The sequence below is a fragment of the Cuculus canorus genome, chromosome 11 (assembly GCF_017976375.1).
Source record: "Cuculus canorus isolate bCucCan1 chromosome 11, bCucCan1.pri, whole genome shotgun sequence".
Lineage (NCBI taxonomy): Eukaryota > Metazoa > Chordata > Aves > Cuculiformes > Cuculidae > Cuculus > Cuculus canorus.
Window position 1 is genome coordinate 16,604,035 of NC_071411.1, and position 16,000 is coordinate 16,620,034.

Genomic DNA, 16,000 nt, shown 5'->3' on the forward strand with positions numbered 1-16,000 from the left:
GCCGGGGTGGAGGGGGGGGGGCTTTGCCGGGGGGGGCTGTGCCGGGCGGTCTCTCTCTGTCGGGGGGGCTGTGCCGGGGGGGGGCTGTGCCGGGCGGTCTCTCTCTGCCGGGGTGGAGGGGGGGGGGCTGTGCCGGGCGGTCTCTCTCCGCCGGGGGGGCTGTGCCGGGGGCGGGGAGGCGCGGGGCGGGCCGTGCGAGGGCGCCTGCGCTGGCGGCGCGGAGCGGAGCGGCGGAGCGGGACCGACCCGAGCGCAACACAACAAACGGGGCTTTGTAGCGCCTTAAAGGCGCCGCGCAGGGCGGCTTTGCTTGTTTGTTTTTCGGTTTTTTTGTTTTGTTTTCTTTTGCTTTCTTTTGCTTTTTTTCTTTCTTGTTTTTTTTAAATTATTTTTTTAAAGCGCTTTTTTTTTTCCAGTTTCTCTTTAACATTTTCTTGAAGAAGCCCATGCGCGGCGGGGATGGGCTGAGGGTCCGGCGGCGGCGCGGTCCCTGAGGCGCTGCCCCGCGGGGGTTCCGCGCAGCACCATGTCGCGGGTGATGCAGAAGAAGAGCCACTGGTCCAGCCGGGTGCGGCTCTGCTCGCTCCGCCGCGGGCCCGGCGGGCAGCTGGGCTTCTCCCTGCTCGGGGGAGCGGAGCACGGCGAGTTCCCCTACGCGGGTGCGGTGGAGGACGAGGCGGCGCTGAGCGAAGGGGAGCTGCTGCTGGAGGTGCAGGGGGTGCGCGTCTCCGGGCTGCCGCGCTACGACGTGTTGGAAGTGATCCGAGGCTGCAAGGAGCCCATCGTGGTCAAAGCCGTCCGACAAGGTGCGAGCCGGGGATGGGACGGGGCGTGGGGAGAGGTGGGAGCTGTGCTGGGCGAGAGGGGAGAGGCGAGCGTTCGCCCCCTCGGAGCCCGCGGGGCGCTGCGCGCATCTTCACCGCGTGCGCTGCAGCCACCTGAGCGTCCGCCTCGCTCTGAGGCTTCCCCGCGGCTTTCTGGTTCGCCTCGAAGCACAGCGGCGTTCCCCGAGGCACCCGCGGGTGTCACGGGGAGCCCCGTGTCCGGGGCTGAGCTCTGGACCCGCGGCGGGGAGGGGAGATGCTCCCGCCGGCAGCCGAGCATCGTTTGGCGCAGGAGGGCTGGAGTCGCGTTCCCAAAGTGCAGCGTGTGGCTGCCGCCGGCCCGCCTCGCCAAGGGAGGAGCTCTGACCCCTCTGCCAGGGCAGCTCCCTTCTCTGGCTGGAAGTTAGCTCAGGTTTGGTTGTATTTGTCCCCTGGTTTGCCCCAGGTGAGGGAACATACGCGCTGCCAACTCCGTTGGGCGCAGGGGAAAGCTTGCACGGGTCGCTCCCCTCTTTGGATGGGGGAGAGGAAGACTTCCCCTACGTGAGACTAAGAAAAAGCCACTTCATATCCGTGTACGCGCAGCAGTGGCTCAACAGGTTGGCGTGACAGGCCTGGCGGTTTCCAGGGCAGGACTCGGATGTGGTGCTGGGGCACTGTTGGTCTTGCCACTGAGGTTGGTTGGATGGTCAGGGTGAGCAAGCCCGCAGCTGAGCACCCATGGGCGCGTGGGGTGGAAAAGCCCCCCTGGGATCAGCTCCAAGGCGACAGAGGAAGGGAAGTTTTCTTTGAATCGCCCAAGAGATTCCTTAGGGGAAAGTTTGTCATCCACACGTGCATCCCAAAGTTGACTCAGGCTAGTGGTGCGAGAGGGTTTATTTTCCGTGCCTGGCTCAACCTGGCTGGTGGCTGCAGCTGAAATTTATGGCTGGTTGGTGGAAGTGTCACCTCGAGTCTTGTCCCGAGCGTTGCCGCAGAGCTGAACTGTAGGGCTGCTGCCACCTGTTTCACGGCCATCCTTCACACCCTTCGTGCCGGAGAGGGTCACAGCGATGGGGCGTGGGAGAGGAGCTGTGGAATCCTCCTCTGCCACCTGCTCCCCTTCCTGGGACAGTATCAACCCAAACCTGCCCCAGTGAGGATGTACCGAAGCTCGGCCGCTTGACAGTCTTTTCCAAGACTAACAACGTAAATATTCAAGCAAGTAGTGTCCAACTGCCAACAAAACCAATTTTCTTTAAACAAATGTGTATTTTCCCTGCTGTGCATTCTCGGCTTCACTGGGAAGTGGGGAGGGAAACAGCCTGCTAGTTTCTAGCAGGAAACAGCCTGCTGGTTTCCCTGCCCAGGCGTGAGGGGAGGAAAAGTGTGATGAAAAGAATGAGGAAATTGGGCAGTTGCAATATGATCGGTGTTGGTAAATGAAAGAAAAACTACAAACAAACAAAGCCCCAAGTAGTTTGTAATTAAACTTTTTGTTATTCTGGAAACACTAGTTAGTCTAAATAGAAACGTTTCCTGGGAGCGTATGAGAAATGACAATATTTAGTGGTAAATGTGTCTCAGCTCCAGGATATTTTTAGAAGAAGGGGCAGAGAGATGAATTTTAGCATACTGGTTGGAATTACCTGGAGGTTGGGAGAAAAACGTTCAAAACTCTGCCTGGAGTCAGGGCAGGTACTTGAACCTTGGACCATCCTCATCCAGAGGCGAGAACCAAGCCCCTGGTTACTGTGGGACTGTAGTTTCCACACCCTCGCTCTCCCCCTCATCTTTTTATTTTTTTTTTAAATGCTTTATTAGACAGGAATGTAGAACAGAAATATTTTTTCTTAAAAAAAAAAACTCCATCATTGAATATTTTAGTGATATGGAAAGCAGTTCCCTGTGCCTGTCAGTGACAGCCTGGCATCCGCGCTGTTCTGTGCAGAGCAGGGAACTCCCTCGTGGATCAAGATCATAAGCACAAAAAAAGAGAATGTTTTAATTAAAATTCATTACTTCTATGTTGATTAAAAATCTCATTATGGGGATGGCAACTGTCATTCAACAGGAGGTGTGTGGCAACAGAGGAGACAGTGAAGGAGTGGGAAGATAGTATCGTAAACACATTTTTAACTATAATTCTCCTCCTCTTCCCAGTTCTTAGTTCCTAATCAGCTGTTGTTGAAGTGGTAGGACAATATTAGTCTGGAAATGTATACATTTTATTGCTTTGTCTATTTTGTATGTCATTTACAAGGTTGGAAAACCAGGAAATTTACTATAAATAAGTTGGTCATCTGCAAGCATGAACAGAGAAAATAACTGTTCTGACTTTACGTTTAGTGGAAGACAAGAGAATGGGATGTGAAACACAGGTGGAACGGGCTGTGCACAGGCTTTGCCATTCAGCTAGGGATTTACAGGTCCACATACAAGATTTTTTCTCGCTTTTGTGAGTTGTAAGTTTGAGTAGGTTCCCACAAAGTACAAAAAGAGAGAACCTGTATGAATTTGCTTAATTGGAGTAGCAGTATTAAATACCGCTCATATGGGATTTCCCGGTCCTTCGCTTACCTCGTGAGAAAGAGTGAGGGAAGCTAAAGATCTTTAACAAAGCTTTCCCTTTCTTTTCCCCATATGCCCCCTTTTTTGGTATTATGTCTGAAAAAAGAATGCACCACTATAGTTGGCTGTTTTTTGAGGAGAGAGAGGAGGAATCTGCTACCATGTATCTTAGTAACTTTCAGAACTGTCAAATGTGTGAAAAAACCTCAGCTAACATACATTGCTTTTATGACTGACTGTTTCCATCTTACATCTGTGCCTGAATCCTGATGAAATTGGCAATTCACTCCAGTGGAGTTAATAAATGCATTTTTATTATTACTCAGTCTGAGAGTATAGGATTAATTGACTGAGTTATATGAGCAGTGGTCACATATTCTTGTGTAAAGCTGGCATTGCCTTAACACAGTGCTTTCTCAGCTGTATTGTAGCTTCCTTAACATTTTACAAAATAGCTCGCTTGGAAAAATTGGTAATGTATAGTTCACTTGAATAAATCAGTAATAAAAGCAGGCACACTTTCTTATGTCTCTCAATCTGAACAAAAGTCTGTCGTGCTGATCTTCACGAGGGAAGAATGAAGGCTGCATCGATGAAGAGTTGAGGGTGTTTTCTTTAAGGCAAGGTAGCTGGGTTTTCTTTTTCCTTCAGTGAGAGGTGCATCTGATTGCAGCCTTCTATTTTTTTAGTTCCTTGGTAGATGACCTGTGCCAAATCGTACAAAGTCAGATGCTTGGGAAACCATCAAAGTTAATGGGTTTGTGCGCTTATTTTTAAATTGTTTTCCAGTTCTCAGTTCAATGCTTTGCTTCCCTAAAAAGTCTCAGGATCCCAAGGTCTAAATGACCAATTGCTTTGAAACCAGGAGGCGTTGAGATCACTTTATGCAGCTAATCATTTTCATAGTACTTACAGCTGGGATGATCCCACAGTCAGGAGAAGTTGTGGGGTGGGGATTTTTTCAGTCCTGCATGGGGCAAACAGGAGCAGGCGTGATCCCAAACAGAAACGGTCGCTGTTTACCCAGCGCTATCAGCTGCATTTGTTTCTTTTCAAACATTAACTTGACCCTAAGATAAATCCTGAAACACGGTGCGGTGACTCAATGCTTCAATGTCAAGCTGGCGTTTGCTCTGCCAGTTGTGAAATGTTGTAATCGCTTACATGTACTGATGCGAACAAACCCAGCTTCTTTCAAAAAGTTTGCACGAGCAGGTGTTTGGAGCTTTTCCTTTCCCTTTCCTGAGAGGGTGTGTGACAGAGTGGCTGAGTTTATTAATTTTTTTGTTGTTTTAGAACTTTTTTTTTTTAAAAAAAGAAAATATTGATGCATCTGTAAATTTTTGTGCATGCGGTTGTTCAGCGAACACTGAAGCAGTGTCACTTTGTTAGTGGGTGACACTGAACATCTCGCTCTAGGTAGGTTATGCTGGTGGCTGGCATTGCAGAGACTGAAAGCAAGCGCTGGTCCGTAGGTGCTTCCCTGCGTTATGGGACTCCGTTTTAATGTGCAGGCAGCTGCCTCCATTGGGCCAGTGAAGGGAAAAGCTGTTTTGAGAGCGAGTTCTTGCTGTTCCTGGGAGTTTGCTTCCTCAGCATCGCATATGACCTCGTAAAGGCGTTTTCCTTTAGTTTTTGCGTAGTTGAGTGCCAGTCACTGGCACGGTGTCTTCTGTAAATTGTTTTTCCATGTGACCCAAATTCTTTCAGGACCCAAGTGGATTTGAAGTGGAGTGAAAGATTTGGCATCCGAAAAACTGAGAGGTGTTCATGGATTTTAGGTTTATAAGGGCCATTTTTCAACACCGACCCACTGGGGTGAGCCTTATGCTGGACTAGCCACTACTGAAATGTGAAGTAAAAAAAAGACACTATCTCTTTTTTACATCGTTTCTAATATATTTTGCTACAAATCAGTGATCTTTAAAGTTGTACTGCATTTAGTAGTCGTGAAACGTGTACGTGTGGCTGTGTATTAAAATACTGCCTTGAGGAAGAACTTACCTTTTACTATGCCTGAATTTACAGTGTAGTCTTTGTCAGGATTTAGAAGTTGATCCCTCTTATGGCAAACCAGTCATCTCCAGAGCCAAGGTAGCACCACAGAGATGGACTTTAGAGCCTAAGCACCACTATTTGCTGTTATAAACAGTTTCAGGAATTAATATGATCCTTTTAATGACATGAAGTGGGATTATGTTTTCCACAATAAGGTTTATCTTTCCACCCATTGAGATGGGACTCCAGGCTCCCCCTTTATGACCAGTCAGATCACAGAGCAATTAAATCACAATTATGGTCTAATTATGAGCAGTCATTCAACACCATTGCAAAATAAGACGTTAACACCAGCCTGCATGTTGCTTCAGTTGATTTTTTAAGACCAGGTTACAACTCTTGCATGCCAGAGTTACTAACCTGCTATTGTGAGGTTTAAGATTCACCTTCCGTGTATCTTGTTAGACATGTAAGAACTTCTTTTAACAGGTTTGATAGCCAAATCGTCACTAGCTCATTGCGTTCCCACGTTTGGGGTTGCCTTTTTTCTCAGGTTCATTCATAGATCCCTTCTGAGTGTTTCTGTATCTATCTGATGCCTGAGAAACCCCCCTGCTCCTTTGACAGTGGATGCATGCGCAGGGAAAACATGTGCCCAACGGCAGCAACGTTGAGGTGTAAAGGTCTGAGGAGCACTTTTGTGGCTGTGCAGAACTGATGAGTTGAGCTGACAGACATTCATTAGATTTTGGCATCGCTCAGTTTGAAGGTAACATGGAAACTGAGAAGCTGCTGCTGCCTCGAGGGCTATTGCTATGGCATTAGCGAGGTCTGAGCCGTGGGCAAGGGCAGGATCCTTGGGACCTCTGCTCAGGTTGCTTAAAATAACTGCCCATGTTTGTTAATTCCATTCCCTTACCTTAGCCCAGACACACGCTATGCTTGTTGGCTGTTTCAGGTGTTTGGGGTTTTTTTACGCTTCCTCTGTCTGTGACTGGAACTTGTAAATCAAGGCACGTGGATTTTGATCTTTCTGGGCTGCAAGTGGCTTAAATTTCTTGGTGAAAAGCATGGAGTACTGGTTCTGTGTGAACAAGTGCCATGACTTCCATACAAGGAATGCAAAGAATTGAGGCAAAACATTAGCTGAAGGCTGAGGTCCTTACTGTGAGGAATTGGTGGTACTTGGGGTGCTACTCAAACCACACTATCCCATTTAAGCTCCTTTGAGCTCTGCGTCCCATCTCCCAGAGCAGCAAAATATAGGACCCTCCTGGTCTGTATTGCTGCAGAGTATCTCTCTAGCTCAGCTTTGGAAAGAAAATATTTTTGCCTTTTAGAAACTGAGTGTTAAGTGACCTTTTTGCACCAAGGGTGCAGGGATGGGGCCATCCCTGTTGTGATGTATGAAGATCTTCTCCGCTCCCGTTACCCTGTCACCAGAGGCACCGCTGGCAGGACAGAGAAAGCAGCAGCTCTCGGGTGCTGAGTGACAGCCCTGCTGAGCGTGCGACACCAGCTCCCGCAGAAACATAATTTTCACCACTATCATCATTTTCTCTTGACACTTGATATTTTGTTTTCTCGCTTTTATAGTTTGGTCTCACACAACTTGTTTTGGCTTAGCTGTTGTGGTGGTTTGACAGGTTGAGGCTCTTGAGTCCTGCTGGAGCCAGCAGCCCGTGGACATCCACGTGTTAAAGGTGTTTATGTTTTAAGTTTGGGGTTCTCTGCAAGGATCTGCTGTTGGGAAACAAACCTGAGGCTGGGCTATTGGCCAAGGTTTGTTTCCTGCTGATCTGATAGAGGGCTGTGGCTGCCTGTTTCCAGAGCTCCTTGGCAGCTTTTACACTGAGGCGGTTTGTTGGCAGATCTGGATTTTTTTTTTTCCTCTATTTTTCTTTTATTTTTGCTTTTCCTTCTAGACCAAATAGGTGGGCCAGCATCTTTCTTGGCCCTGCGAGAGCTGTGTGGCTCAGGGTGTTTTTGTTGAGATCCACCCTTCAGTTTCCAAAGGTCAGACACTCCATCCCTTCCGTGATATTTTAATTGGTTTCCAGAGCTATTCTGCTGCTACGGGCTGGAATGATGGCACCTCTCTCTGCTAGCCTCTAGTTATGACTTTGGCATCATCTCTGCCGAACTGTTTTGTATTAGTAATATTATTTAAACCTACATAAATGCTTTTTGGTTTTTTTTAACTGCTCCTAGTAGACCTTGTAGAAACAAAATAGTTTTTTCTTCAGGTCCTGATGTTTTATGTTACATTTTTGCATACTTGGCTTTTGACTAACACCAGAGTCTGGTTTTATATTTGAGAGGGCATGGAGGATAACTTAAAAGAAAAATAAGGTAAAAATATTTATTGTATTTCATTGACTGTCCCCTGTTAGACTAAACTTATTACAGGGTGTGAAAATAATGCAAAGTGCCCTGTCTTCATAATGGAACAGGAAAAAAACCAAACAAAGCCTTTGGGATGACTTGCAAAGTGGAACAGATGCCCTTACAATTGCAAGACATTTAAATAAGGAATCAGTTTTGCATGGTTTGCTAATCCTCGACTAAAGAGTTCATTGTCTTGGATTATACATCTGTAATTTGGGAGCCGTGTACAGTGCCTCAGTACAATTAGGTTGGGAAGAAACTGACTTTTTTTTGGTATCCTTAATCACTGTGGCTTGTTTTTTAAGGGGAAAACCTCAGCTCTGGGTTTTTCATTTAGTCATTAACAAACAAACTTTGAAAAAGAGACATCCTAAACTCCAGCCCCTCCTTCAACCCAAAGCAAACTGTGCGGATATGGTACTTTCAAAAAAATACCTTTGATGTTCAACTTCTCTTATTCCAGCGGTGCAGAGTCTGCACTAAGTGGCTGTTCGTCCAAACTGACGACAGACACAGATGTTTCGGATTTTTATGGACGTGTGAGAGATGGGAAAGGTGCCTCCCAAACAGGCTGGGCTGGGCAGGTGACGAGCTGGGAAGCAGAATAAATGTGAAAAGGCTTCTCTTAAAAATAGCAAAGATCTTGCCTGTCCTCCTCCCTTCCCAAAGGTGCAGGTAGAGCTCCAAATTAGCAATTTATGTGGCAGGAAGATGCTTTCTGGGGCTTGGACCTGCAGAGGACCTGTTCACTGGAGCCTGGTGGGAAGCCAAGGATGGCTGGAGGAGAGTGGAAAAAAGAAGGGCAGCAGGAGATACATGAACGATACCAAAAGCATCAGGTTGAGGAAAGATTTCCCTGTTCACTGCTGGATTTGTTACTAATGCTGAGGCTGTTTTTAAAAGCAGAGGTAGCTGGGTGCTTTCTGTAGGACCAGCCTGGAGCCTGGCTGTTTTTCCAGCTGATGACAGAGCAGTTTAGACTGACATCATCTTGTTCTCAGAACCCTAAATGCCTACCTTGATGTACGATATGGGATGCCACTTTCCTGTTGACTGTCTTGTTAGGATGTGGCGCCTGGTGGTGCTGCAGTGTTGCTGGGGACAGGTGGCACAGTGCAGCCCTTGGGTAGCTGGTCCCCTGGGAGCCTGGGGAGGAGAAGTCTGTGGTTTGGCTGAGTTTGGGGACGTACTGAGCTCCCCTTTGCAGTGCTGGGGCTTGGGAAGGGCACTGCTGGACAGGATACTTGATGGGGCTTTGGCAGCTACCTGTCCAGCAGAGGCTTTGTCTTCTCGCTGTCTCAAAGGTGAAAGAGGGACTAAACTAATGCAAAACACAGAATCACGTCCTTCTCTTTCACTACTATGCATTTTTCCTTAAACAATGGCGTGACTAATATAGAATATCTTCTTCATGTGTGCTGACTGTGGTTGAGAGTAGCAGCAGCCTGTGTGCATGCGCATGTCCAGAGGCTCTGCTGCGTTCCCAGTGGGCACTCTGAGGATCACGGATGCGGATGCTTTTGAAGAAAGTCAGTAGGTTGTTTGTTTATTGAGAATGGATGTCTTTTTTGTGGTTGTTAGATTGTCTTTTGCACATACCCCAGCAAATGTTGTGTGTTTATTTTATGTGCAAATACCAAACTTGGTTAGCAATGATATATAGAATTTTGTGTATGCACTATGGAGTCGTCCCCGTCACCAACTACCTGCTGTTATTAATCAGACTGTTTCCAAATGGAGATCTGAGCTGGCAAATACTTTTCTACATTTACCATGGCTCTATTACCTCATTTTGTTTTTCTTTCTTCTTCTTGTTTTTTTTCTAATAAAGATTTATGGACAGGTCGCAATTGTCAACCCAGTTTCATGCAGAAGTATTTTTCTATGAACTTAACTGTACAAATCTATATAAATCCTTCATGTGACAGGAAGTTTTGTTTACTACACATGGAGCGAGGCTATTAAACACCAACAACTGTCTGTCTCTGGGAGGCACAGAACTGCTTGATGAAGTACTTAGGGACATGGTTTAGGGAGTGTTAGGAACGGTTGGACTCGATGATCCAATGGGTCCTTTCCAACCTTGTGTGATTCTGTGATTCTGTGATTCTGTGCTCTGAGCAAAATCCAGATGGGGCGTTGAGGGCACCAGAGAGGTTATGTACAGGGGAAAGTACAGCCTGCACCCAGCTGTAGAGGAGTAGCTTGGAAAATAATGTGTGTCACCTATCAAAATTGTTTGAGTTCTTGGGTGAGGCTCTTAGAACACATGACTGGTGTGTACGTGTGAATATATATATATTTGATTTTTGCACATTAGCATTCATATTGTCAAATGCTACCTCAATGAAGAGTTCCAGAATCTCTTCTCCTTATCTCTTTTTTCTTCCCTTTTTAATAGAAACTAATCTCATGACTCCAGCCGTTCAGACTGTTAAACAGCCAATGCTATATATTTCACCATAAATGGCAAAATTTGTTGTTGGCACAGCTATGTGAGAGCTGAAGAGTATGAAACCACCACCGTTATGGCCAAGAATGGTTCCCATGCCCTTTACCTCATCACGAGATGCATGGGCAACCTCTGATCCTGTAAAAACATATAAATTCACTTCTGTGGTGTTCCTGTGGTGAAACTGTTTCAGTGATGCTTCTCCTGTAAATCATCTGCAGGAACACGCTGGTTTTGAAAGACTGCTCTTTCATGAGACTTCTGTTGGTTTCCAAGCGGGTTACGCAATGTGGCTGCTGAAGGAGATCCAGATCCCCTTTTCCTGACCAATGCTGAGGGCAGCTGCTCTGAGACCTTTGTCTGGTCCCTGTGAGTCATTCCGAGAGTGCAGGAGGGAAAACGGGAGCATACCTATAAATGTTATCTGGGAAGAGTGCCCAGTTTCACCATGCACCCAGGTCTCTGGCATTTTAAAGGCGATAAAGTGGCTTTTAGCTCCCTCATTCCAGAGGCATGTGGCAGTTATTCTTTAACAGGAGGTTCATTCCTTTGTGGGAGCGTGAGAAGTGGTGAATACTTGGATGCACAACAGCAGTCTTTCAAACCTGATGGAGTTTGGGGTCTGCTTGTGCCAGGCAGCTCATGAACCCAAGAAAGTTATCTCTGCCTCGATGCTTTGTGGGAGAGGGAGGGTGAGGGCTAAAAGGATCCCAAGTGATGTTTGGAGGAGTGAAGCCAAGCACAAAGGCTGTGTGACTCCATTAGGATGCATGTGGGCAAGGTCCTGGACCCACAAATCTCAGCTCCTCATTGCTGTGCTGTGGGACTCAGCTTCCCAGATCTTCATGGAAACAGGGGAAATGGATAAATGGCTTCAGCTGGGGCAGCTCCCTGCTGCGTGGCCACGCCGTCCTGCTCAGGGGGAGGTTTGCCACGACAGTGTTTCCATTTTAAAGACTCTACTGTTTTTTTACTGTGCGCTTGTAAAACATGTCAAAGGCTGAAATTTTTATCTGCAAAAGAGATGACCTATGGGCTATCCAAGATGGCTTTTCCATTTATTTTTGTTTCCTATTGCCAATTTTCCAGTTGTATTAGTTGATGCTGGAAGTACACACATATCAGTTTTTCCAGGAGCTAAATACACTCTTTTTCTTTACATAATTCTGATCTGGGATAGAATATCATAGTCACATTGCAGACTGGTAGGCAGCTAGTATTTAGATTTGGATCTGCTGAAGCTGTTAGACCTGAGAAAAACTCCAGTAAAAATGAGAGCGCTTAAATTTAAGCATGTGCTAACGTAACGCATCACAGAGGGCTTTTTCTGTCTCTATGTAAAAGGTGCTATAATTGGTGCTGAGGCTTGCCTAAACCAGTGTGGAAATTGCTGTTTGCCTGAAAACTGGGCAAGTTGTCACAATCCCGAAGAGCTCACTGACGTTAAAAGGTTGCAGTGGATTAACCAAAATCTATTTCGAATTGCTTTAGAGTAGCTGGTGCGTAACGCAGCCTGGTTATCTGCGCCCTGCTTTGGAGCTCTGTGCCGGTCTGAGTCCCCAGGCCCACTGGGTGGGTTGTCATCACACCTTTCTGTAGGGGTGCTGCTGGCTCTTCCCTGAGGATGCTGGGGAAAGCAAGGAAAGCCTGGATCCCATGCTGGCTCGTCACAGTGAACTTGTGTTTTCAGTGTTGTTCTTCCATTCGGTACAGCGTCTATCGCAGAGGTAGCTGCGCAGGTGGGATCTTGCCCCTGGGTGGGAGTACAAGTATTTTTTATGGTGCAATTGAATTGGCAGGGGAGGTTACTGGCAGCTGCCTGACTGGAGCGGGATTCAGGAGGTGCTGGATACAGCATTCGTTGGTTGATTTCTGACAGCGTCTCTGCTGCCCGCAGCACCTCCTGCCCTCCAGGTCCAGGGCTTGTGCTCACCAGGAAAGCTGAAAACTGAACTTTAGAAATGTAAAGACTTTTTTTTTAGCCATCTTATAGACTTAAACCCGGTGTTTCTCTTTTCCTGTATTGATTACAGATGGAGGCAGATTTTACAGACAATAGTCACACAGCTGATTTTTGCTGCTGTTCTGTTGCTACATTTTTCATGCACCTCAAGCATCTTCCCAGCAACCTGCGGGCTGTGTCAGGCAGAGCCTGCTCCTTCCCGAGCTCCCGGCTGAGCAAAGCCTTCCCATTAGCATCACCAACTGATAAACAAAACTTCATCAGGGCCTCCAAAGGACAGACGTTTCGTATATTCGGACGCAGCAGCAGCAGTACTGAATGCTGATAGCTGTCTGAACCGGTGGCAGAAACAGTGGGGAATATTTATTGCATATTTATTTTTCCTCAAAGTCCCTGATGTAGAAGAGAACTTAGAATTATTATGCATTGCAGTGAATCATGTTTAGAGGATTTTTTGCTGTAAAAACATTGTTTCTAGCTGAAGTTTAGCAAGAATATGGTCTCGGGCTCAGCTGTCTCTTTCAGATGATATTTCACATCTGTGCCCTGTAATATCCAGGTGGGCTTCAAGCTGTAACATTTACAGAAAATATGGCTGAAGTTTGCCTCTATTGGAGGTAAATAATATCCACACTTCTTAGCACCTGCTCACCAGGCTGCCTTAAACCAAGTAAAAAAACAGAATGGTATTTACATTGTTTTCCCCGTCTCTCAATATGCATTTCCTCTTCACTGGTCAAATCAAACGGCAGTGACATTTCAAAGTCTTCCTGAATGGCAAAATTAGAAATATTCCTTTTCTAAGAAGCCTGCAAGAGGGAGATTCAACATTGCATGCAGCCTCTCCGGTAGGAAGTTGTTAAACTTGTCGAAATCTCTCTTTTGCTGCACGACCTCTATTGAAAATGACAAATTGCTTAAAGCAGTTTCCATGTTAGTCTTTAAAAAATTCAGTTTCTTTCCATCTAGAACACGTGGAAGGCATTTGTGCACTTGCCTGACTGTTTCTCTGTCCTGAGGCTCACACTCGGTGGCTTTGGACTTCACGTAATTTTCACATGCAGCTGCTCAGGTTTTTTTTTTTTTTTCCCTCAACTTTCTATTGAATGCAGATTTTCCCCCCTCCCACTACCTTAGCTTAGACATGAAAAGTCAAATATCTCCTTGGTTCAGACTTGGGGAACCTCAGGGAGAGCACAGGAGGAACGTTCCAAGGTCTTTGCTTTTCGGAAGTGATGTTCAGAGTGTTGTGAAATCCATAGTTTAAGCTGGAAAGTCTGTGTTCACAGCCAAGTAGTTGGTTGTAGTAATGTCCTTTACAATCATTGAGCCGTGTTAACGCTTCATAAAATGACGAAATGTCTTTTGCTTAAACCTTTTCAACTACTTCTCTATAGCCGTCACTGTAGCAGAAGGACACAGGTGAGCAGGTACCGGATACAAAGCCAAACACTTGGCTGTAATTGCTGTAAAAGTAAAATTTGCTCAATTGGAATGGCTTTTTTTTTTCTCTCTCTTTTTTTTTCCCCCTTAAAGAAGAGATGCTTCAAGTTCTCATTCTGTGCAAGTGATCCTGTACAGAGCAGGTGATATGGGTATAGTGAGGATGTATTGCTGAGCCTTGTGCTTGGGCTTGTGAGAGAAGTGAGGCTCCTTAGCAGTGCTCAATAAAGCAGGCTCTGAAAATAAGGTGAAAATTTTATTTTTTGAGCCTTAACAGGCTGAGCTCTTCCTTTCACGTGGAGTGAGTTGCACCAAGGTATTGATTTGCAGAGCTGTTGTTCGGTGGCCCTGCTGAAGCCTTCCTGGCCAGAGATGGGTCTTTCCACCGAGCCATGAGCAGAAAGTAGTGTGAGTGGCCACCGGCATCCCACAAACTTGGCCGAAAGACAGGCTTTGGGCTGCACCCTGGGCTGTGGAACCAAGGGCACAAACTGCTCCCTTTCTGACTGGAAGGTGCTTTGCCCCAGATGGCATCAGATGAAAAGCAGTCGGCGTGGCCCCATTGAGACAACCCTGTTGCTCAAGAGGGATGATTACAGAGTTAGACAGCAGTCAGGAGGGGATTTGAGGACAATCCAGATGCTGCTTCTGTTACTTGAAGGCATCTCATATCCTGGCACTTCTCTTTTTAGCAACTCGTGTTGTGATACTGTTTTTCTTTTATGGGTGATCCCCTCAGTTTTGGCAGGTTTGGGCTGATGTGATGTTTTGACTTTTTTTTTTTTTGTAAGTAATCCTTTGTTGCCTTTAGCATTTTGTTTCAGTGTTGCTTTTTTTCTCTAAAAGGGTACTTAAAACAAATAACAGTTACAAATGTTCTTGGTTCTGCTTCGGTTTTCTTCCCAGGAGTGGTTTCAGCAATTAGCCTGGTGCCAAAATAATGCTTTTTTCTTTGGTGTAGGATGTGTCACTGAGGATTCAGGTGAGCTGTCCTCTCAATTGCTTTCCTGTTGCAAATACTGTTAATATAATCGTTTTCAGAAGGCAGGGTTAGAAGCTGGCACCAGCTGGTGAGAATAACCTGTCCCTGGGAGAGCATCCTGATCTTCTGCAGGCAGAGGGCAGTTCATGCCTGGAAGCGTGGAGGCTTTATATACCTTGTTTATAGTGTTTGTCACCTTTTGTGGAATATCAGATGCTGCCTTTGGCTATTCTTGCTATGTGAAGAAATGTCTGATCCGTTTCTGAACCCTGCAGAGCTCCCTGATACCAGGAATAAGATATTTTTTTAGTGGATGCTAACCTGCCTTGCTGTCTGTTGCATTGCTGGCTGATAAAATCCCTGCACCCCATGTGCCCTGCAGATACTTATTGCAAAGCCAACTTCTTTCTTTTTGTAAGAAAATGAGGGTTTTAGTCTCCCGGTCTGACAGTCAGCATCATCACAAGCAGGACTGAGTTGCTGTTGTGTACCCACAGTTTCATGCCTGTAGTTGATCATTAACCTGTTTTTTACTAATGGTGCCATATTTACTCTGAAGGCCTTTTGACTTCCTGCTTTACAGTTGCAATCCAGATTAAATGCAGTCTCTTTCCAGCAAAACACTGGAATTTGCTAATATTCCATTGGAGATGTGCTAATAAAACTCTTTGTTACCTGTATGGAGGGAAGCGACTTTGATACATTTGGTTTAATATCTTCGGTCGAGCAAATGCACCAAAATATAGGAATAAATGCCTCTAAAAATGCAAAGTGAGCACAAGGGTGCAGGTACCTGATCAGCAGCATTTTTAATAATTGACATACCAGCAAGATTAGTTTTTAGGGAGGTCAGATTTTTGGAGAATACAGATCCAAATTGTGTGTGAGGCTATGCAAGCCGAGAGGACAGACACCTGACCTGTCCTGGCCTGGGTGTTTGGAAGGGGCCCCATCCTGCTTTGCCCTCTGCACTGGGGTTGTGGCAGGAGTGGCTTTTGTGGGGCAAGTGATGCTGGGGTGCCTTCCAGGGTGCTGAGGCGTGGGGGGCTCGGCTGCCGGCAGCATCCTCTGCTGTCCCATTTCTGGGGGTGTGGGGCTGTGTGCACAGCTGGTCCTGCTGTGAACGTGCTGGGGGGATGCTTGCGGGATTCAGAGTGTTCCTAGGTGCGAGTATGGCAAAGCAAACAACTTTATTTTAAAGAGTGCTCACACAGTTTTAACTAGAATAAAAACTGTTGCTTAACTTACATATGAAATAACCCCAAAGTCTGTTTTCCTGGGGCGGGATGGGTGTTTGTGGAGCTGCTGGGGCTTAGCTCTTGCATTGCTCACCTTTCAAAAATGCCATGTTTTGATTTATCTTCCTTCCCTCGAATCTCCTTTCAGCCTTAAAAAAGCAA

The 16,000-nt window shown here is 46.3% G+C and overlaps 1 protein-coding gene across 25 annotated transcripts in view; it reads left to right on the forward strand.

Moving 5' to 3' along the window:
• The first annotated feature begins 372 nt into the window (after positions 1-372).
• MAGI1 (membrane associated guanylate kinase, WW and PDZ domain containing 1) overlaps positions 373-16,000 on the forward strand; it is a 352,470-nt gene continuing 336,842 nt past the window's right edge. For 7 of the 25 annotated variants that reach the window (XM_054076248.1, XM_054076249.1, XM_054076256.1 and 4 more), the window contains exon 1: positions 376-806. In XM_054076248.1, coding sequence (XP_053932223.1) covers positions 527-806 — 280 coding nt within the window. In that variant the 5' untranslated portion in view covers positions 376-526. Of the gene's footprint in view, positions 807-16,000 lie in introns of all 25 variants that reach the window. The other 18 variants (XM_054076252.1, XM_054076246.1, XM_054076255.1 and 15 more) reach the window with 5 other exon arrangements.